Source organism: Ahaetulla prasina, chromosome 3, assembly GCF_028640845.1.
Source record: "Ahaetulla prasina isolate Xishuangbanna chromosome 3, ASM2864084v1, whole genome shotgun sequence".
Lineage (NCBI taxonomy): Eukaryota > Metazoa > Chordata > Lepidosauria > Squamata > Colubridae > Ahaetulla > Ahaetulla prasina.
In genome coordinates this window covers 145,434,561-145,457,629 of record NC_080541.1, presented here as the reverse complement: position 1 = coordinate 145,457,629, position 23,069 = coordinate 145,434,561, and the positions used below count along the sequence as shown (strand labels likewise).

The 23,069-nt window shown below is 38.7% G+C and overlaps 1 protein-coding gene across 2 annotated transcripts in view; it reads left to right on the top strand.

Moving 5' to 3' along the window:
* Window positions 1-23,069, top strand: part of DPYD (dihydropyrimidine dehydrogenase) — a 684,632-nt gene that overhangs the window by 68,915 nt on the left and 592,648 nt on the right. The window contains exon 3 of one of the 2 annotated variants that reach the window (XM_058176032.1): window positions 21,892-21,974. The exons of the other annotated variant lie outside the window; for it this stretch is intronic. Coding sequence (XP_058032015.1) covers window positions 21,892-21,974 — 83 coding nt within the window. The remainder of the gene's footprint in view (window positions 1-21,891; window positions 21,975-23,069) is intronic. 2 annotated transcript variants of the gene reach the window in all.

Genomic DNA, 23,069 nt, shown 5'->3' with positions numbered 1-23,069 from the left:
TTCAATAGTTTAAGATATCTTAGATAAAGGGTGCCTTCTTGAAATTCAACTTAGGCAATCTCAGCTAAAATTTTGCATTTAAAATTTAGAATAAAGGCTTCTAAATTAAATAATAGTTTTCTCAAGGTGGAGAACATGCGTGATACTTCTTCCTCCTTCTACTTTTCCCACAACGAAAACAACAACCGTGTGGGGTGAGAGGGTTGAGAGAGAGTGAGTTACTGATCCAAAGTCACCCACTCAGCTTTCATACTTTCCTGATCTGTGAAAATAGATGTTATTATTGAATTATGATACCTATTCCTGTAATCAGTATACAGACCAATCACTATATTGTAAATTACTCTATATCATCTGTACCCTATATCACCTGTTCAGCTACAGTCACTAAACTTGATAGCGCCCACAGGAGACACTGATAAGTTATTTGATCACAATAAAATTAATTTAAAAATCGTTGAACCCTTGAAAAGTAGCTAAAACTTGAAAGCCATTTGTTCATGCTTGAGTTTTTACAAAATTTGAAGCATTTTTATTTTAACATCACACAAAATTGCTCTTTAAAAAAAATGTTTCTGACCCTGGTAAAACATTGAAGTTGGAATAGGAAGCTTTATATAACCAAAATCCATTGACACCACATAGAGTCCATCAGATTTGGACAGCTAATAAATTCAGACAATGTTTGTCTGTCTGTCTGTCTGTCTGTCTGTCTGTCTGTCTGTCTGTCTATCTATCTATCTATCTATCTATCTATCTATCTATCTATCTATCTATCTATCTATCTTTTATGAACGAACGAATGAATGAATGAATTTATGAGTGTATGAATGAATGAATTGATTTTAAATTATTAGAAAAGAATTTTGTTGTATATTATTATTCAAGCAAGGGAACTTGCAATCCATGACCTGTATTTGGTTTCCTAGCCTCATTTTATAGATTTCTTAAATGTATTGACATGTATTTCAAAACAAACACAAAGATTTGATAGCATGATTTTAAAAACAAAAGAAAAAATACTTAAGATAAGCTTCTACAGGGTCTAACTTACATATTTTTCCCCTGAAAAATATTCTCCACTCCAAAATTGGGAGTGGTGGTGGGGGGACTGGGAAAGGTAAAAAATTACTCTGAGAATGACAACTCATCACTACCAAGTCTGCTGTTACACTTAGAGGTTGAAAATGCAGTATGTGTGTAAACGTATAACTATTATCAACCCAAATCAATCCATTGCAGAATGACATCCTTTTCATTGAAAGCTATTGTAATGTGTGAATGGCCTTGGAGAATGGGGATCAGACAAGACAGGCAGGAACCACCAATGGTCAGAGGAAGAATCTTAAGAAGGACCCACCCTAATGAATCATGCAATTAAAAGAGGTGGGAAGTAGATTTAGTACATGTAGTCATGTTTCCTGTCTGGTTTATCTGCTAGTTATAGGTCAAAATTAGCCATGCTAATCTAGTGCATGTTAATGAATAGATACTTTTCCATTGCCCCAACTGGAATTATGAGAGTGAGCGATGGACCCAAAGTAAGAAGCTAACCTCAGTCTCAAAAAAAGGACTAGAATTGGGGCCTTCTCACTCCTAGTTCAGGATCTTAATTCCCACACAACACTGGCTCTCATGTCTACATGGTGTGCATTTATGTGCAATATTTATGTAGTCCCAACCTATACATTTTAATATAACAATTATTTATATGATTCATATACGATGAAGCAGCAAACATTTCACATTATATGTGTGCCTCCTGCCCCCTTGATGTTAGAGTGAAAAATGATTTGCTTCTGATATTTGTCATTTCATTGATTTTCAGTATTCAGAAGATCCAGAAGAATGGAGCAATTGCTCCATTCTTTCCTCACTGTTCTATATTCATTCCTCTTGGATGGAAAAGAAAGATGTGATTTAGATCAGAGTTTCCAAGCAGTGCTTAGGGGAACCCTAGAGTTCATGGGAGACAGATTTCTCCCCCCAAAAAATTTCAGTCAAATGCAGCCAATTCTCTATCAATACAGTTTGGCTTCGTGATCAGAAATTCCAGGATTATTTTTTAAGTAATAGCTTTTGTAGCCTAAAAAAAGTTTGAAACCCTCTGGTTTAAATGCCATTTGATATCCTAGGAATGTTGTGAGTTATTTATTGTATTTTAATTATTAAGGGACAAGGGTATAAATGAAGCCTTTGTTTTTTAAGCAATTCTTTTTGTTTACGCCTTTGGTTGAAAAAGATATACAATGCAGTGCCAAATATAGTAAGAGGAGAATCCTATCAGACTGTTTAAAAACAAGGAGTAGGGGTGAAAAGGAAGGAATGATACTTTTCTGTTTTCAAACATGACACGAAATTGATGAATTCAAATACACTTTTTTAAAGTCAGTATTCGACTGCTAAAAATGCTTCTGGATTAGGTGCTTGAAATCCTGCATATGCAGACTTTCTTCCTAGGCGTCACACTTTTCAGTGGATTAAATGTAGTGTTAGCTGTTGTGAGCTGAATGCAAGGAGACATTACTGTGGTTTGTTTGCCACTGTATGGCATTTGAGACACTGGGGTTATTAATAATACTGTGGTCAATTTCTTCTGCAACATAAAGTTGAAATGTAGGCTTGAAAGGGGTAGATGGGGGGAAAAACACCATCACATTAAGCCTTTCTCTTCAGTTCAAGTGATAATGGAGGAAACTCCTGCAGAATTAAATGAGATTAGAACAGTGCCTTATGTTTTAACATCTTGGATTATACAGAAGCATGCTGAGACAAGTAAGAAATGATAGTGACCCTTTTAAAAATATAACACTATAAATTAGATGAGTGACTCTCTTGCGTTGGCTGAAATTTGTTAAGTTTTTGTTACGTTGGGGAAAGAGATAAAATAAAATGTTAGTTTTCCTTGGCAGAATTGGAGGTACATACATTTAAATACTTCAGTTATAGATGCAGTGGAGTCCAAATTAATATGAAGGTTAGGTATAGTTTAAACCCTTTTCTCTAAACAGAATATTTTACCAACAGCAGATACTCTGCTATTGGGTAACCACCTTCTTCTCTAACATTTAACATACAAACTACTTCTCATTCCGTGTCTTTTTCTGACTTCTACTTCTTTCCATCCAAACCTTACTATATATTTGAAGGCCAACACCAAGTTATATCAGAACTGTAGACTAGATCTAAATTAAAAAATAATAATAAAGAACAGAATGACAGTGACAAAATCACTTCTTTATCGTTGCCAAGTAAAACTGTGTGGATATGTGCACAAACTCCCCAAGAGTCATGCTTAACTTAAGGGTGGATTTATCTTTTGTGTTGTTATTTTTTAATTGTTTCATGCTGCACACCACTTAAGATTATGCTGAAGTTTGATAGCCAATAAATTTAATCAACAAACAGATCTGTGTTCAGGTTTAACTGAAGTTATAATTCTAAACAGATCTCCTCTTAGAAAATCCCAATAGTTACTTACTCAGATTACCGTACATACTTTCAATTCAGCAAATGACTGATGTTACTAGCTCAGGGTTTGTAACTTTCATCGGCTCAGAGACGTCACTAGGCATAAAATTTATTTATTTTATTTATTTATTAAGTTTGCCGATCATGTACTAGATAATAGGTATAAGTATAAACATGGACATGAACAAGGAATGAGTATGAATAAATGGGGATAGTAGGACAGGGACGGTAGGCACCCAAAGTTGACAGGATTAAAGACTCAGAGGGAACTGATCTTGATCTTGATTCAGAAGTTTTCAAAAAAACAGTAAATACTTTTCTAAATCATTCTTTTGGCCTGTCATTTGCAGTTCCACATTTTATACTTTATCTCATCAAATAAACTTTGTTCCACATCTGTCATTCCTTCATTAACACCTTTTAAACATAGTTTAAAAGCAGTTTAGTTTAGAAGCAGATATCGTTGTTGACAGTGTTGATATTGTATTTACTAACTTCTGGCTCCCATTCTTTAAAGTTCTCCTTTCATATTTCCAATGTTATAACATTTTGTATCATTCTGCAAGTCCTACTATTAATTGACCTTACACTTGTACTTTTTTTTTGCTACCAACCTGCCTTCCATTGAGGACTGTATACTGCACGAGTCAAAAAGAGGACTGTGAAAATATTTACAGACCCCTTGCATCCTGGACATAAACTGTTTCAACTCCTACCCTCAAAATGACGCTACAGAGCACCGCATACCAGAACAACTAGACACAAAAACAGTTTCTTCCTAAACGCCATCACTCTGATAAACAAGACAAATTCCTTGTGTGTCCGATTACACTTGGCCAATAAAAAATTCTATCAAGCTATCTTTTTTTTTCTGCTTAAAAGAAATACCATAATAAGCAAAATAAATCTGTTTCTGGTTAAAAAATTTTTTATTTTTTAATAGATAATCCCACAATCTTAGAGTGAAAGTCAATATCTTAAATTTATTTGATCTTTAATATATTTATAACCTTCTTAGATCAAAATCTATTTAGCTTTTTGCTGGTTTTTTCAAATTTCTTAACTTCTCAACCTTGTAGTTTATTTGTCTTTTGATCAGAATTGAAATAAATTCACCTGATGAAGGCTTTTCAAAGTGTAATTCCAAAGGTCTCTAATAGCTTTAGAGTTGTTAATAGGCAATTTCCAAAAGTGATTATGAAGTGGGGTTTGTGAACTTAGTGTCTTAAAAGTCACCACTGTGGTTTCACACAAGATGGCTGACCCTGTCATCCTCCAGCACTAAATCCATGGAAAAACCTTTCCTTGTGAGAAGCAACCGTCCAAAGTTCATGCTGGCAAATTCTGTCCTCTACTTTTTATTTCATTTATTTATTTTATTTATTTATTTTGTCACAACAGTATATATAAGCATAAGCATGAAAGTAACTACCGTATATACTCGAATATAAGCCGATCCGAGTATAAGCCGAGGTCCCCAATTTTACCCCAAAAAACTGGGGTAAACTGGGGACTCGAGTATAAGCCGAGGGTGGGAAATGAGGCAGCTACCGGTCGGGGAAACCCTCCCTCCCTCAGCCGAGAAGGCTGGCGGCTCCCCCGCCCCGCCCTCTCACTGCACCGGCAGGGCTTCCCCGCGCTAATGCAAAAGCCCGCCAAGCCCGGTATAATGTGAAAAAAAGAAGAAAAAAAAAAAAACTCGAGTATAAGCCGTATATACTCGAGTATAAGCCGAGGGGACGTTTTTCAGCACAAAAAACGTGCTGAAAAACTCGGCTTATACTCGAGTATATACGGTATATAATATATAAGCATATATATATAAGCATAAGCATGTAATAACTATATTAATTGGATATAATGAAAGAAAACAATAGGACAGGAATGGTAGGCACGTTTGTGCTCTTATGCACGCCCCTTACGGACCTCTTAGGAATGGGGTGAGGTCAATAGTAGACAGTTTTTGGTTAAAGCTTTGGGGATTTTGAGAAGAGACCACAGAGTCAGGTAGTGTGTTCCAAGCATTAACAACTCTGTTACAGAAGTCATATTTTCTGCAATCAAGATTGAAGCGGTTAAGTTTAAATCTATTGTTTGCTCTTGTATTGTTGTGATTGAAGCTGAAGTAGTCTTTAACAGGAAGGACATTGCAATAGATGATTCTATGAGTTAAACACAGGTCCTGTCGAAGGCGGCGGAGTTCTAAGTTTTCTAAACCCAAGATTTCAAGTCTGGTGGCATAAGGTATTTTGTTGTATTCAAATTATTTTATTTTATTTTATTTTATTTTACCTATTCAGCATCACATTCAAATCCTTAATTATAATATTATTTCTCCAGACGGTACTGACATATATTGATTTAAAATCAAAATAAGGTTATTACTGGACAAGACAGGTCATATGAATTTAAAAAACTGCACATTTCTTACAGTAAGTAACATTTTTATTTTACGGTAGAAACATAAAAAAAAAATCTAATGTCCATTCATTTTTCTTTCGAAGGTCCAAAAACATGAGAAATTATTTTTTGATGGTTTAATTTCACATTTAAATTATTTTTCAGGTTTCTTAATCCTGTTAAATCCATTCATTCTTCAAAATTGGATATTCTAATTCCTCATTCCATAGTTCCATAATTAATATCATTTTAGTTACAAAAATTTTATGCAATGAAATATATGCTATTATTAACATTGCATTTTTGCATATCACAATAGCTATCTGTATATATTCACCACTCTCTAAAATGTTTTTATGTGTTTAATTCTCATTACCAAATTCTAGTATCGTGTCCTATATTAGCAGACCACAGTTTCCTTTTTATTTCTGACTTTGTAATTGGGTCTTTTTACATTTGATTTGCTATCATAACCCTGTTGAGTTGTTTGGCTTGGTATCATACAGCATTACACAACTGTTAATAGAGATAAGATGCAAATACAGTATAATTAGTTCATCACAGTAAAAACTTTTAGACCTTATCGAGACCCATAGGAAATAATTTGGCAGAAAGCCACCAGAAATGCCTGCCCACCCTGAGTGCTCGGGCTTTCATTTTCTTTTTAATTGCTGCTCAAAATTTGAAATTAATTTCTTTTTATCTTCTTGGATAAAAGTATCACAGAACCAAACTCAATGGGATAAATGTGTGACTTTGGTTGAATATCACTCCTCCTCCATAACTTAAGCTATATTTTAATACCATAAATATTTATTTATTGCTTCTATTGGGAAGCAGTAAAATGCATTGTATCAAGACATAGGAACATTATATTAGGTCAAAATAATCTTTCCTGAAATTTTAATTGTGTTAACCTATCACAGCTCCAACTACTCAAATTTGTTTGTGTGTGAAGAACCAAATGAGTCAAAATCAGTCACAGATACTAAATTTTGCATCTAAAATATTGTTCTGTACAGTTTTTATATATCACTCTATTAATGTATCTGTCAGCGTTCCATGGGAAACCATGAATCTGGTGTATTAAATTATGTGTGTAAACAATACACTCTGGCTTATAAATCTATGGAAATTCTCAGTCATCTAGGTCATGGTTGTCCCAAAGGTGCTTTTTCAAGAGGCAACTGGACTTTCTGGTTTTTCTTGGCTTTAGCTGTAGAATGTCAGCTTCCATTTATTTATCTATTTAAAATATTGATCATGCGTAAATCCAGGAGAGTGTAAGGGTTCCTATGGGATCCTATGAATATCACTTTGAAGATTCCAGATTCTCTTGGTATCTGATCCAAGAATTGTGATTAATTATTTCCACACAACCCAGGATAAGAAGCTGGTTTTAAACTAAGATATTAAGAACTGGATGCACATGAAAACCAACACCGGCTAACTGGCAGATGTGACTTCACATTGTTGTGAATAGATAATGATAAACATAACAAATGGAATGCTTTTATTTTAATGACTTAAAAACATGGTTTGCCAATTAATTGCATGAAGGTGAAAATTTAACGTATAATAACATCAAATGCTGCATTTGTAGTGAAAAGAATGAAACAGTTGACCATTGTTGATATTTGAAAATTTTGAATTTATCAAACTTGGTGATCCTAATTTTACCAAATAAATTACCCTGCTTGGAATTGCCTTTATTCTTAGACACTACCTTAATAATTCCTAGGTCCTCAGTTAGGACTTGAATTATTAAATTTTCACCAGTGTACTGTGAATTTAACTGCAGATTACCTACCCAAAATTTTTATATATATTATTTGTGCACTCACCCAGTGGGGATTATGAATGAACAGAGCCTTGTGTCCCTGTTCAATCTGCCAATGATTAAACATTCTTTTGGATCCATTTCTTTTATCTATATGTTGATTAGACAGCTCTTCAAATCTGCTATTCAGATTTGTCGTGCATCTTTGCCTATTAGTTCTATTTTAATTTAATTTAAAAAATGCTTTAGATGTTATTTCAAGGAAGACAGTGAAGTGAAATGGGCTTTTCCTGTGTGTATTCTTTTAAACTGTGATAATGATTTTTCAAGCAAAAGGTTAGTTATTCTCCTCACAATTATGCCTACTATCAGATTTGTAAATGCCTTCTTAGCAGGAGTGAATGTATAATCCAGATTCTAAAGATTGGGGATACTTGCGGTGAGCACCAGGTAGAGCTAGATAACAGAATTTGGTTGGTGTTTGTGGTGGAGATCGGTGGCTGCATCCTAGAGCCTAGTCGGTGAAATATCTCAGAGCAGAAGAGATTGTGAGATTGCCCATGCACACTCTGAACAGCTGTTCTTCATTACTAGACCTCATGAACCAAGATTTTGTACTCTGCTTATGACTCAACAGTTGGGATGTCTGCTAAATTCACAGTTGTAATGCAGCCTTTTATGAGTAGAACGGTAGACCAAGCCTCATTACTTAATCACCTTTGGAATTATTTTTTAATGCTTTGGAAATATTAACATCCTTCAGCACAGCAACTTTTTATTGCATTCACTGGGTCAGTTTCCTTCTCCTTAAAGGAAGAAATTTTAAATATGACTTCAAAGACTTAGAATTTTTTTTTAAATAAACAGCAAGAGGATGTTTAGAGTGTTGATTTTGAAAAGTTAAACTGGACTAAGGATCCAGATTTGGAATACAAATTTAAAATTAGTTACACAAAATTTTCCTCTCGGAAAATTTGAGTGTTTGAGTTCTGTGGAAAAACATCATGATAGGATAGAACTTTGAAGATTGGACACCAAAGAGAATTAGAAGAAAATAAAGATTACAGTGAAAAGAGAATATTTAAATTTGACTTGCTAACAAAGAATGGAACAAAATACTTGAACACTGGATGTTTTGAAGAATATTTTTGAACAATAGATTCACAAATTAATCTCCTATCGTAGACATATGTTAATGATATCACAGAAGAAGAACAAAGTATACTGGGTAAGTCTGAAAATGATTTCTATTAAAACAGAATGGTGCTTTTTATAACCTGTACTATATACTAAAGAGATATGTTAAAGTCTTGAAGAATTCTCTGACTAGTTCTCTGAAATGAGACAGAAAAAAAATGAAAACAAATCAAATACTATGATATTATTTGAAGTAGTTAAAAACTATGACTGTTGAAACTACAGGGAAAGAATATAGGGTTGGTTGGTTTGATCAAGGTTGAAATAGATATATAGTTATTTCTGATAACCCTTAAATGTATTTTTTTTCTAATAAGGAATTAATAATGAGGCTGTTGGGTTTTGTTTAAAGTTAAGAGATGAGGTACAGAATGAAAAGAGTATTTGTGTTATTTTATGAGATGGTGTTAAGTTATTAAAAGTTGCTTAATAAAGTTGTTAAGTTATTAAACTTGTTGTGATTCTTTATATACAGCATTATAACTGATTGCTCATGGTCTTTTGGAATGCAACCAATATGCATTTAAATTCTATGCATTGATCATGTAGTCGTAGCCAAAGCTTTATATTTGTCTTTGGCACTATTGCTCATTACATTAGAATTCTATGTTTTTATTAGTTGAAAACACTTTTGAATGGCATTTTCTAGAGAAGTTTTCCCTTCAATAATTTTGAAATAATCCATGTATCTATCCATAACTTCATTAATTGCACAATGTCTCTATACCTGTATGTCCCTTTAAGCAATTTAATATTGTTCCATGGAAACAGACTTGTATTCTATCTGCAAAGGATACAGAAGGATGACTCTTCTTTTCTTGTCCCATTACAAAGAATGAATTTTATATTATCAATGAATAGTATAAAACATATCAGATTAAACATGGGACAGAATTAATGTGTAGTTTAGTTTTTTAAAATTGCCTCTAAATTCCTTGAAAAAAAGATGAAAGGAAAGAACTGCTTACATAGGCTGGATTGAAATATTCTTTGCTGATTTGGTAATTATGTCTTAGCAGTGTCAGTAGTGTAGCCTGATGTTTAATAGTGTGTATTAAAATGTCTGTAGCATTATCTCAAAAATTATAACAAGCTAATTTTGACGTTAGCTGGACAAGTTGATAAGGCCTTTTTAATAAAGTGATATAAGGAAGCTTGGGTAATTATTTTTCATTCATGTTTGTCTTTTAAAGAATTGAGCTATCTGTCATAATTTCACAATAGCCAGACTGAGGCTTTCATTAGGAAATGGATGCAGGATTGGCAGAGAGGGTGACATTATGTAAATACATAAGCATTAGGTTTTTCTCAACAGAACATACTTAGCACTCATAGTGGACCTTAAGTCTAAATATTATAAAGAATAATAAAAGGTAAATAAGAGAATAGAAACAAGACATATCCTTTGGATATTTCTTAATTGCTTATTTAATGGTTGTGGAGATGTTTTACGAGTGTCAACCAATAGGGTTTGGGAGATTTTTGAATCCCCTTTTTGGTTAAAAAACACCGCCACCCTGATAAATAGATTGATATCATCTAAGTAAACTTGCATGATTGAGTTTAGAATATTACAATAGGCTTCTCAAGACCAAGTAGCCTTTTTCCCTAATGGCAGAACAACCAGAACTGGTTAATAAGTTTGGGCAGCTCAAGTCAAAATCCTCGTTAACTTCCCCCTTTCCTTTCTTGATAGTAAAAATACAGGTGTTTTTTTTTCTAGTTGTACTTAAAAATTACAATTGCCTGAAGAGACTCTATTTCGTTAATAAGCAAACAAAGAGAAAACAAACAAATACCAAAACATCTCTGCAAAGTACTAAAGCTATTTAGCTTTTAAAATTTAATTTAACCGCTAACTTTGAAAATATTGCTGGTGTTAACACATTGACTGTTGTACATGTCTGATTTTGAATCTTGGAATATTTATTGATGTATCATGAGTGCAGCAGTACGCTACTTAAATGTACTAGCTGGTGGAACGGAGGCCACATTATATTGGCATGCAGGGATAGTCTCTGTCTTGGTTAATGATATGAGCCTGTTTGAGAAATAAGAGCAAATTGGAGAAACAGGACTTCCCAGGTTCTGATGTTGAAATTCATGAGATAGTAGGCTGCCAAATACTGCAGATGAGGTTAAGAAAGAAAGTGGCTTTCTGGAGGATGAGCCTGCAGTTCTGGAGCAGCTAGATCAGGGGTGTCAAACTGTATATCTTCTAGGGCTGGATCAGGATTGTAGGTCTCCGCCTCGGGGTGTGGTTGATGGGGGCGAGATGGGATGGACACCTCCTGCAGCACCCTGCCAGCCAAAATGGAACACAGGGGGCTGCGCACGGCTCTCCTGCGCCTTGTTTTCAGCCTAGAAGGCTTCCCGCAACACCCTGCCGGCCAAAATGGGGCACGGGGTGTGTGCGCAGTCCCCCTGTGCCCCATTTATAGCCTGTTGGCCTCCTGCAGCACTTTGCTGGTCAAAACGGAGCGTGGGGGTCCACATGTGCAGAGTGCTGCAGGAGGCCATCCAGGATGAAAATATGTGGCCCCCCCGTGTCCCATTTTGGCTGCAGAGGCACCGCGGGCCAGTCTTTCGCTATTTCCAGGCCAACCCCGTGGGCCAGATTTAAGCACCTGAAAGCTGGATTTGGCCCTCAGGCTTTGAGTTTGACATCCCTGAGCTAGATAGTCAGCTACCTGTTGCAGAAGCACAACACAAGGCTGAGTTACTTGACTTAGAGCCTAAGTCAGAAATGATCCTTGATCCTCACATAGGCAGAAAAATAAAAGAAGTAGAACAAAAATTTTCAGTGAAGCTCGTAGAAGAAAAGAGGAATGAAAAACATTACCCCTGATCACTAGATCTTGGATTTATCTGTGTGGAACTTCTGCTTCTGAAGGAAGTTGTTTGTTTTTCCTGAGCTCCCACATTAGTGCACAATGATGAGGTTCATAGCTGTAGTAAGCAACTCTTATCTAAGTCTGATTTCCCTTACTGTATATAATGTAATATAATGTATTTATGTAATGTAATCAAAGAACAAGTCAAAGGAAATGAGAACAATTTTGATGAAATGATAAAAATGTTTTGGAAGTGCTTGAAGATGACTTAGCAAGTATCTATTTTATATGGCATTAAAAATTAAAGTGATAAAATTATTTTGGAAGAAACTTAACGTTAGAGAATCCTAAACGAAGTGTTTTAAAGATCTTTATGGCAATCAGAGTCATATGTCAAAGAACAGAAATGGAACAGTTATTCTGACTATAAATGTCTATGAAAAATTAGGCCGAAAAGGTGGAGATAAATACTGCGAGAATGATAAAAGTTTTAAGATTCCTATTGTAGAAGATGTAACTGAAGAAATTTTAAAATATCGATCTATTTGCTTTTAGACTTATTGTGCTCCTTTGTTAATGTGTGCAAATACTTTGTGTCAGGTAGTTGGGAGGATGTTATTATTCCCTTATATAAAGGAAAAGGTAGTAAGAGTGAATGGAAAAATGACATGGGGAGTTAATTTGTAAGAGAGCATGTATACGTGATATATGTTTTACAAAGTCATTAAAAACTGTATGACTGTGAAAAATAAAGTTTGTTTCAAGTTTGTTTATTTAGAGTACACATATTATATAGTATTTTGTGACTATGGAGGTGATATTTGATTACTAAATGTGATAAGAGCAATATATTGTCAAAACTAAGTAAATAATGCATGAGAATTAACACTGCTAGCTCTAGCACTGATGTTGCCTTAGTAGTTTAATTTATACATGTATAGAGAATGTATGTGGACATGTAAATGAATGTATGTTATAATTGTCAGTGAATACAAATCTAAAAATTTATATATGAATCAGTGGTGTATAAAAGTAGCTGTGACAGGAAAAAATGATTGAACAATTGCAAAATTATTCCTTTATTTATTAGATTTCTAGGTTCAAGATTTCAAGATAGACATACTCAATATTTCGTCTTTCTATTTTTCCCCCAAATCAATAGCCCTGTGAATAAAATTTGGTTAAAAAGGAATAATACTCATAGTCATTCAAAGAACTTGTAAGGATGAACTATTTTTAATCCAACATTTGTAAATTGGTTTTATGGTTGCTGTGAGCCAACCAGAGTTGGGCAGCCATATAAATGAGATGGATGGATGGATGGATGAGTCAATGAATCCTTTAATCATTACACAGGTAGTCCTCAACTTAACAACCACAATTGAGCCCAAAATTTATCTTAAGTGAGAAATTTGTTAAGTGAATTTGCCCCATTTTACGACTTTTCTCAGCACATTTGTTAAGTGAATCACTGCAGTTCTTAAATTAGTAACACAATTGTTAAATGATTCTGTTTTCCCCATTGATTTTGCATGTCAGAAGGTTGCGAAAGGGGATCACATAATTCCAGGACAGAACAACTGTGATAAATGTGAGTCAGTTGTCAAGCATCTGAATGTAAATCACCTAACCATAGGGATGCTGCAACGGTCGTAAGTGTGAAAAATGGTCATAAGTCACTTTTTTCAGTGCCACTGTAACTTTGAACAGTCACTAAATGAAATGTTATAAGTTGAGGACTACCTCAGCACTACCTCCCTCACACAGGGAGGGTCTCCTCAGGGTGCCGTCAGCCAAACAATGTCGGCTGGCAACCCCCGGGGGAGAGCCTTCTCTGTGGGAGCACCTGCCCTATGGAATGAGCTTCCTCTGGGGTTACGATTACTCCCCGACCTCCGGACCTTCCGACGTGAACTCAAGACCTTTCTGTTTTACCGCGCAGGGCTGGCCTAATGCATTATGGTTTTTAATTGGGGTTTTTATCATTTTTCTATTAATAGTTTTAAATGGGGTTAGCCAAATTGAATTAGATTTTTAAAATGTTTTTAATTCTATTTATAAAATTGTTTTTTATGTTGGCTGTAAACCGCCCTGAGTCCTTTGGGAGAAGGGCGGTATAGAAATCAAATAAATTCTAAATTCTAAATTCTAAAATTCTAATACCTGTATTCTCATTTGACCTACAGTATACATAAGTGGTGAAAAAAAAAGAGCCCTAGAGGTGAAACTGATCATGCTTTCACTGTCACTTTTTTCCTCCATGATGTCTAACGGAGGTCTCACCCTTACAATTTTTTGCAGCTGCCTCCTTGAAAAAACAGGAAGGAGTCAGATACCAGGTAGGAGGGCTTGGTTCAGCAGGAGCAACAGGAGGAGGAGAAAAAAAACAAACTAGAAAAATGACCTGCAAAGCAAGCAGGACCAAGCTGGAACATATAGGAAGAAAGAACCTGCAGCAATCAGGGTGGAGGCCAATGTGGGAAAGTTTGCAAAGTGTTTGTATGAATGTGTGCTGTGCACAGTGGCCAAACAAGGTGAGGAAGGTTGTGGCAAATATAAGAAAGAAGCTTTGGGGAGGGGAGAAGTCTTAATGATGGCCTAAATTTGAATACTTTGTCCGAATACTTTGGACATTTCACGGTACCAGAAACTCTCTGGGTCTGTGTCCCAGAGAGAAGACTAAGCCAAAAGTATAAGGAAGGAAGAGAAAGTGATTAATCTCTCCCACTTTGGGAATGCCAAGTAATTACTGTAGAGGAGCCAGGCGAGGAGTCTGAATTACAACCAATCAACATCTAGACATGCCTTCATCACCCCAGTCATCACCCCATTAAGGAGACAGAAGGCAACTCACCCTCTAGTCTGCAAAGCAGCTGTGACAGAAAAGGACCAAGCATGAGCGTGGCTTCTAAAGTGCCAAGCAAGAGTAGATCGGAAAGGGTCAAGCTGGAGCAGGCCAAAGAGGAGACCTCATGCTAGAAAGCTAAACCTGGAAAAGCTAATAGAGGTGGAACCAGAAGCAAATATGGCAAAAGCCGCTACAGGATGGTTGAACTCCGGTTAAAAAGCTGACAACAGTAAAGGCAGGCAGGAGTGGTTGTTGATAGCATCAATGATTAGAACCAGGCTACAACTAAAACTTACAATACAAATTTTTATAGAGATTACAGACTAGAAATGTGAGAATATTAGACTGTTACAGAAAATAAGTAGGGAGGTAAGAATGGGAAGTAGTTAAGAATAGTAAAATAGAATTAGATTCGTGACTAGAAGTAAATTAGGAACATAGAACAGTTTGGAAGATTAAGCCTCTTAAAATAGTAGAGCCAGGTTAGAAATATTGATTGTAAATTAGAAAGCAGTAAGTATCCTTTCTTTTGTAATAAAAACAAGATTTCTCTGTAAACTCCTGTTACCAAACGACTGTGGCCTAAATAAAAAGGTTACTAAGCAATATGAAAAAAATTCACAGAGCTGTGCTGGTCATTTAATGAGATTGAATAAAGATAAACTTTTAGAATTAATATATGAAGGAAGAGTGAATGGGATATAAGAAGAAAGAAATTGTTAGGTGAAACGGATAAGGTTCTAAAAAAGAGGATAGACCTTTAAAGGAAAAAATATGAAGCAATCCATGCATGTGATTAAAAGGTAGTATCCAAGGACTGGAAGGTATCAAGATGTTCAGTGGTATATTCGTATAAATTAGTTTTAACCAGTTTTCTTATCTTATGCCTTTAATTCCTTTGGGTTAATCATATCTTCCTCCTTTTCTTGGCTTTGCATAAAAACTGTTTTTTGGCCGGAAAGTAAGTAACAGTTCTTACCTTGTCTCTCTGGCTATCTGTGTAATCAGTGCAGTTGTAGTAATTTGCTTGACTTGGGAGATTAATAATGGCTCAATTACGAGAAGGAACACTGCTATTGGCCTTGAACGGGGCTATGGTGTACCTTCTCTTTAAGAGGACCTTCCTGGGTTGAGACAAGTTAGAAATTATTACTTGATCTCCAACCTTCCCCTTTTGGTTGCTATGATAGATTCCGTTTATAGGGATCTAGTTAATGGTAGTTCACCCACCCTTGTTCCTTTACATCAAAGTCAATCATGATATCCTTCTATACTATCAATAGGTGTTAAGTGATGCTACTTCTTCCACTTCAGGGGGTTTATTTATTTATTTATTTATTTATTATTCGAATTTATATACCGCCCTATCTCCCAAAGGACTCAGGGCGGTTCACAGGCATATAAAAACATCAATATACAGATTAAAATAGTCATTAAAAAATGGGGGGTGGGGGTGGGTGGGGGGCAGGGGTGAAATCCAGCAGGTTCCGACAGGTTCTGGAGAACCGGCAGCAGAAATTTTGAGCAGTTCGGAGAACCGGTAGTGGAAATTTTGAGTAGTTCAGAAAACGGCTGAATTCCACCTCTGGCTGGCCCCATAGTGGAGTGGGAATTGAGATTGTGCAATATCTTTCCCCTGGAATGGGGAGGAAATTGAGATTTTGCAGTATCCTTCCCTTGGAGTGGGATGGGAATGGGGATTTTGCAGTATCCTTCCCCTGGAGTGGGGAGGGAATGGGGATTTTGCAGTATCCTTCCCCTGCCACGCCCATTAAGCCACACCACACCAAACCATTCCCAATAGAACCAGTAGTAAAAAAAAATGGATTTCATCACTGGGGTGGGGTTTCCTATTAGTGGGGCTGGGAGATGACAGGTTGGACCAGTGGCTGCTCCTTGATGATGTTACAAATTTGGTCCTCTCCGCTATTTAACATTGTCACAAAGCCACTGAAAGAGGTCTAATAAGCCCTGATTGGTGATGTTTTTGATGTCCTGCTGGAGGTTATGAGGGTCTTAATTTATTTTATTTATTTATTTATTTATTTCGATTTTTATACCGCCCTTCTTCCGGAGGACTCAGGGCGGTATACAGCCAAGTAAAAATTCAATATATAAACATTAAAAAGAAGTTAAAAAGAAATATTATAATGTGGCCGAAATTTTAAAACCATTTAAAATCTTAAAACATAAATACCCCAATAAAATTTCAATCCAGTCCCGCTTGAATAAATAGGTGCGTTTTCAGCTCACGCCGAAAGGTCCGAAGATCAGGCAACCGGGGGGAAGTTCATTCCAGAGCGTAGGAGCTCCAACAGAGAAGGCCCTTCCCCTGGGGGCCGCCAGCCGACATTGCTTGGCGGACGGCACCCTGAGAAGGCCCTCTCTGTGTGAGCGTACGGGTCGGTGGGAGGCACAAGGTAACAGCAGGCGGTCCCGTAAGTACCCGGGTCCTAAGCCATGGAGCGCTTTAAAGGTGGTAACCAAAATCTTGAAGAGCACCCGAAAGACCACAGGAAGCCAGTGCAAGCTGCGCAGGATTGGTGTTACATGGGAGCAACGAGTTGCCCCCACTATTACCCGCACAGCTGCATTCTGGACTAGCTGCAGCCTCCGGGTGCACTTCAAGGGCAGCCCCATGTAGAGAGCATTGCAATAGTCCAAGCGGGAAGTGACAAGGGCATGAGTGACCGTGCATAAGGCATCCCGGTCAAGAAAGGGGCGCAACTGGTACACCAAGCGCACTTGGTGGAAGGCCCTCTTGGAGACGGCCGCCAAATGATCGTCAAACGACAGTCGCCCATCCAAGAGGACACCCAAGTTGCGCACCCTCTCCGTTGGGGCCAATAACTCGCCCCCCACAGCCAGCTGCGGCTGCAGCTGACTGTACCGGGGTGCCGGCATCCACAGCCACTCCGTCTTGGAGGGATTGAGCTTGAGTCTGTTTCTCCCCATCCAGACCCGTACAGCTTCCAGACACCGGGACAGCACTTCGACAGCCGTTGGGGTGGTTGGGTGGAAAAGTACAGCTGAGTATCATCAGCGTACAGATGATAACTCACCCCGAAACCACTGATGACCTCACCCAGCGGCTTCATGTAGATGTTGAACAGGAGGGGCGAGAGAATCGACCCCTGAGGCACCCCACAAGTAAGGTGCCTGGCGGTCGACCTCTGCCCCCCTGTCAACACCGTCTGCGACCGGTCGGAGAGATAGGAGGAGAACCACCGATAAATGGTGCCTCCCACTCCCAACCCCTCCAACCGGTGCAGCAAGATACCATGGTCGATGGTATCAAACGCCGCTGAGAGATCTAATAGGACCAGGGCAGAGGAACAACCCCTATCCCTGGCCCTCCAGAGGTCATCCACCAACGCGACCAAAGCTGTCTCCATACTGTGACCGGCCCGGAAGCCGGACTGGAACGGGTCTAGATAGACAGCTTCATCCAGGTACCGGGGAAGCTGCCATGCAACCACACTCTCTACAACCTTCGCCACAAAGCGAAGGTTGGAGACAGGACGGTAATTTCCCAAAATAGCTGGGTCCAGGGAAGGCTTCTTGAGGAGGGGTCTCACCACTGCCTCTTTCAAAGCAGCGGGGAAAACCCCTTCCATCAATGAAGCATTTATAATTCCCCGGAGCCAGCCTCGTGTCACTTCCTGAGTAGCCAGCACCAGCCAGGAAGGACACGGGTCCAGTAAACATGTGGTCGCATGTAGCCTCCCCAGTAACCTGTCCACATCCTCGAGAGCCACAGTCTCAAACTCATCCCAAATAACCTCAACAAGACGTGCCTCTGCCATCCCACTTGGATCATCACAATTTTGGTCTAGACTATCCCGAAGCTGAACGATTTTATCGTATAGATAACCGTTAAACTCCTCAGCACGTCCCTGTAGGGGGTCATCCCGCCCCTCCTGATGAAGGAGGGAGCGAGTCACCCGGAACAGGGCGGCCGGGCGGTTATCTGTCGATGCAATGAGGGTGGAAACGTAGGAACGTTTCGCCTCCCTCATTGCCACTAGGTAGGTCTTAGTAAAAGATCTCACTAGTGTCCGATCAGCCTCGGAACGGCTAGACCTCCAGGTACTCTCTAGGCGTCTTCTCCGGCGTTTCATCTCCCTCAGCTCCTCAGAGAACCAAGGAGCCAAGTGAGATCTGCGCCGGGTCAGAGGCCGCAAAGGCACGACACGGTCCAAAGCCCCCGTTGCGGCCCGCTCCCAGGCCGCAACAAGTTCTTCAGTCGTGCCGTGGGCAAGATCCTCAGGGAACGGCCCAAGCTCCATCCGGAACCTCTCAGGGTCCATCAGGCCCCTGGGACGGAACCAACGCATTGGCTCCGTCTCCCTGCGGTGGTGAGCGGCGGTCTGAAAGTCCAGGCGAAGGAGGAAATGATCCGACCATGACACCGGTTCCGTCATTAAATCTCCTAATACCAGATCATTAATCCACTGTCCAGAGATAAAAATCAGATCTAGTGTGCCTCCCCCCGTGTGTGTGGGGCCATCAGTTACTTGAATCAGGTCCATGGCCGTCATGGAAGCCAGGAACTCCTGAGCTACCGTTGATGACAAGCCGGCCGATGGTAAGTTGAAGTCCCCCATGACCAAAAGTCTGGGAGTCTCAACTGCCACCCCGGCAAGCACCTCCAGCAGCTCAGGCAGGGCTGTAGTCACGCAGCAAGGAGCCAGGTACGCGATCAACAGACCCATCTGATTCCTATGGCCCCACTTCACAAGGAGGGATTCACAGCCAGCTATCTGAGGCACAGTGGACTCCCTCGGCTCTAGACTTTCTCTAATCACAACCGCCACCCCCCCACCCCTACTTTGGGCCCTCGGCTGATGAAATGCACGGAAACCTGGAGGGCACAGTTCAACCAGGGGAACACCCCCCTCTGTGCCCAACCAGGTCTCCGTAATGCCCGTAATGTCCGCGGACTCCCTCTGTATAAGATCGTAAATCAAGGGAGCCTTATTTACCACGGACCGGGCATTGCACAGCATCATCCGAAGACCCAAGCTCTGAGGATCTTGGCCATCCGGGGAACGGGTAAGGACTGAGGGGCCGGAGCACGTGATCGCCTTTAAACATCGAGCACGTGCTCCCAGGGACGATCGACCCTTGCCTCCGCCATATCTGCCTCTCCCACTTACCGTACAGATGGAATGACACTCTACGCTCTGAACATCCACCTCCCCCCCTGTCTTCGGACCCAATGAAATAAAGCCGTGAGCACGCACTGGGACTGGACATACCCTCCCCTCCCACCCCATTGGGTTTCCCCCCCCCCATCTCCACCCTCCCCCCCCTCCCAACCCTTAAAATCCCCATTAATACTCCCCTTAAAAAATCTATTAAAACAACTAATTAAAAAGCCCCTAAGCCTCCTATTTTTAGCATGCCATAATGGGGGACAACAAGCTTAAACTGTCTTAAACTTAAACTTAAACCCTAGGTAGATTATATGGGGCTCTCTGCTTCACTGGTATTTCTTCATGGGATGGAATACTCCTGTCTTGGGTGAGGGGTGGGTTTCTTTTGTATTTGTGGCTCTTTCCAAGGGAAATAAAAAGGGAATTTTTCTGAATGTGATCTCACTCAAGACAGTTCCTGTCCAGAAAAAATAGATAAGATTGGTCTGGTTCCGGAGGGACTGCAAAAATCTCCTAGCTGCTCTGGGTGAATAAGGCTTCTTTGAAGAGGTGCTATTAAAGTGTTAAATTCAAACAACAGGACTATAGCATTGCTTCATTGTGAACAGTCTCAGGTCATTTCTCCACTAACAATTTTTCATATCTTGTGGATGATTGGAGTCCATAACTAACTCAATCAAAAAGAAATCCTGAAATGCACCTTTTATCTTTCTTAAGAAGCACTTGGCGAGAAAGGAAAAGATCAAGAATATAGAGAGGATGAAGCTACAGAATACCAAATTAGAAATCAGAGCAGGAATCAAAGTGAAAAGAGGAACTTTGTTATAATTTGTTTTGTTTTTAAAAAGCATCAGGGAGATCGTTGGGAAGAGAGAAATCATCTTAAATTTGGCTCTTTAAATTTCTGCAGTTTTATTAACCAGAAGAATGTATTTGCATTTTGGTTTGGGAATGAGGTAAAAAATCTAGACTCGAGTAGGTGATTTCATGGTGTGGTTCTGTAACTATTACGGTTCGGAGTTAATTGCATTTGTTTGGGGAAAATGCTGTATCAGCCACCACAAAGATTTCTCACAACTTGTGCCCTTGAGAACAACTAAGTGGAACATAATGTCGGTTGTGTGGTAGATATGTCGAACATCCCTACAGGTCTTCAGCTGTGATATGACAATAACTCCAAACCCATTAGATAACCCGGATATTGCTGCTATCACTCAGACTAATCTTGCAAATAAGGCTCAGCTAGTAAATACTTTATTAGTTTCAGCAGCCCATTTAGAGATAATAACTTGTGGAGCCTTTATAGGGCTTTAATGCATTTGAAATGTTAACTATAACTTCTATCTCAAGCTATAATAAAACATAGCAATCAAGGGAGATGTAGCTTCTTTTTGGTGGGTTTGCCACAAAGATCTAGGTTGCCAATATTTTGAGCACATCTGTTCTAGGCAAAGAAGACTGATTAGATCCTCTTAGGATTGCAGCCATTATTGAAACAAATTTTCTTTTTTCCCCCCTACAGTTTTCTACAATTGGTTGATGACCGTGTTTGATGAAGCTTGGGTTTTCATATGTACTATAAGGCTGGGGTCTCCAACCTTGGTCCCTTGGTGGACTTCAACTCCCAGAGTTCCTCAGCCAGCCTTGCTGGCTGAGGGACTCTGGGAGTTGAAGTCCACAAGTCTTAAAGGGACCAAGGTTGGAGACCCCTGCTGTAAGGAATGTTGGATTCTGTAATCTGTGTAAAAAATTTTCCTATCATGTTAAAGCATATTTCTTCTGCATGTAGTACATATATGTAATTTAGCAGAACTATTTGATGGAGTTCCCTTCACTGTTTTACATATAGAAAAACATGTACACACATTAGGAAGACATTTTTATTTGCTCCCCCCATTTATAAAATGTTGATAAGAGGGTTGTCATGGCAACCATACAAATTTCACCTGTACTTTGTTGCTGAGTTCACAGTGTCATTTTTAATTACTGCCATGCAATTAAAAGCAAAAATGAGTAATTTGTGTGAATATGTAATCAATATAATCAGCTATGTTTGCATTGAGAATGAATGCAGGCAATTTAGCCCACTAGAATGGGGGATTTGCCCAACGATACTTTTTGGATTTGGAAACGCTACTTTTTACACAGACTCTTCTGTTTGCGTTATATTGCTTTATGTTATTGTTATTACTATTATTGCAGAACTGTGAGAAACTGGAAAATAATTTTGATGACATCAAGCACACGACTCTGGGTGAGCGTGGAGCCCTTCGAGAAGCAATGAGGTAAGTCTGGGTCACCATAGCAACAGTCACAGATGTGGTAAAGAAAGAGTCATTCTTCATTACTGTGGGAACAAATGAGTTCATTGCCACCATTCAGGCCTATTCTCTAAGGTATTAATTTGTCAGCGGAGAGGCTTCCCTTGAGGCTGTACTTCGGTTTTGAAGCTGCGTGAATGCTAAGCCTCCCTACACACTAAAAAACGTAAATGTTTAATTTGTTACGAAAAATGCTTAAGGGGTGCCTTGTTTTATATTTAAAATAAACTGTGTGAATGAAAGAAAATTGTTCATCTAAATTGTGCAAGTATTAAGAAAATTGTACAGCAGTCCTTTTTAAAAAAAAAAAAAAAACGTAGGCAGCATTTGCTCTTAATTTGTATTTAATTCTCACCAAATAGCAGCCTGTATAATTTCTTTTTCTATTAGTCTTTAATGGGATTATACCACTGTATGTTAAAATGAATGACCTCCTTCTTGAAAAGGGGGGAGGGTGTTCGTTTTCAACTTTAGGGACTCAGGGCTTCTCACAGTTTTATTTATTTACTCAAATCCCTCATGCCCAGGAGTAGGTGGTAAGATTGCAGTCTTGCTACAGTCCTGCACAGATGTTCAGCATATTTATTGGTGCAAATGTTTAGAGTTTGCAGGATTCTTTCTGTTTTTGTAATCCAAGGGATGATGTAGATTTCCTATTTTAAGAAACAGAAAAAAAAATGTTTCAAGTTTAAGAGAAAATTTAAACCTATGCTGGGAATATTTTGCATTGATGTTATTCTGGTAGAGTCTAGCTGACTCTGTAACTGATTCTATAGTAATACTGTACTGTACTTAATCATTACAATTTTTTTCCTAACATTCCACTGTTAAAATATCTGCTTTTCCTTCTTCTTAATATAGTGCTTTTGTTTAGTTTGAACGATTGGGGTGGATAGCATCAGGTTTAGAAGCAATAGGGCTTCTTTTAAATCTGACTTGAGAATAGTCTTACAGCAGGCCTTTGTGAGAAGTTTTGGAAATATGACATCTCTTAGAAGCCATTCAAGTCTTTTTCTCCCCAAATATTAAAAATGTTTGGTGTCATATTAAATTCAGAAA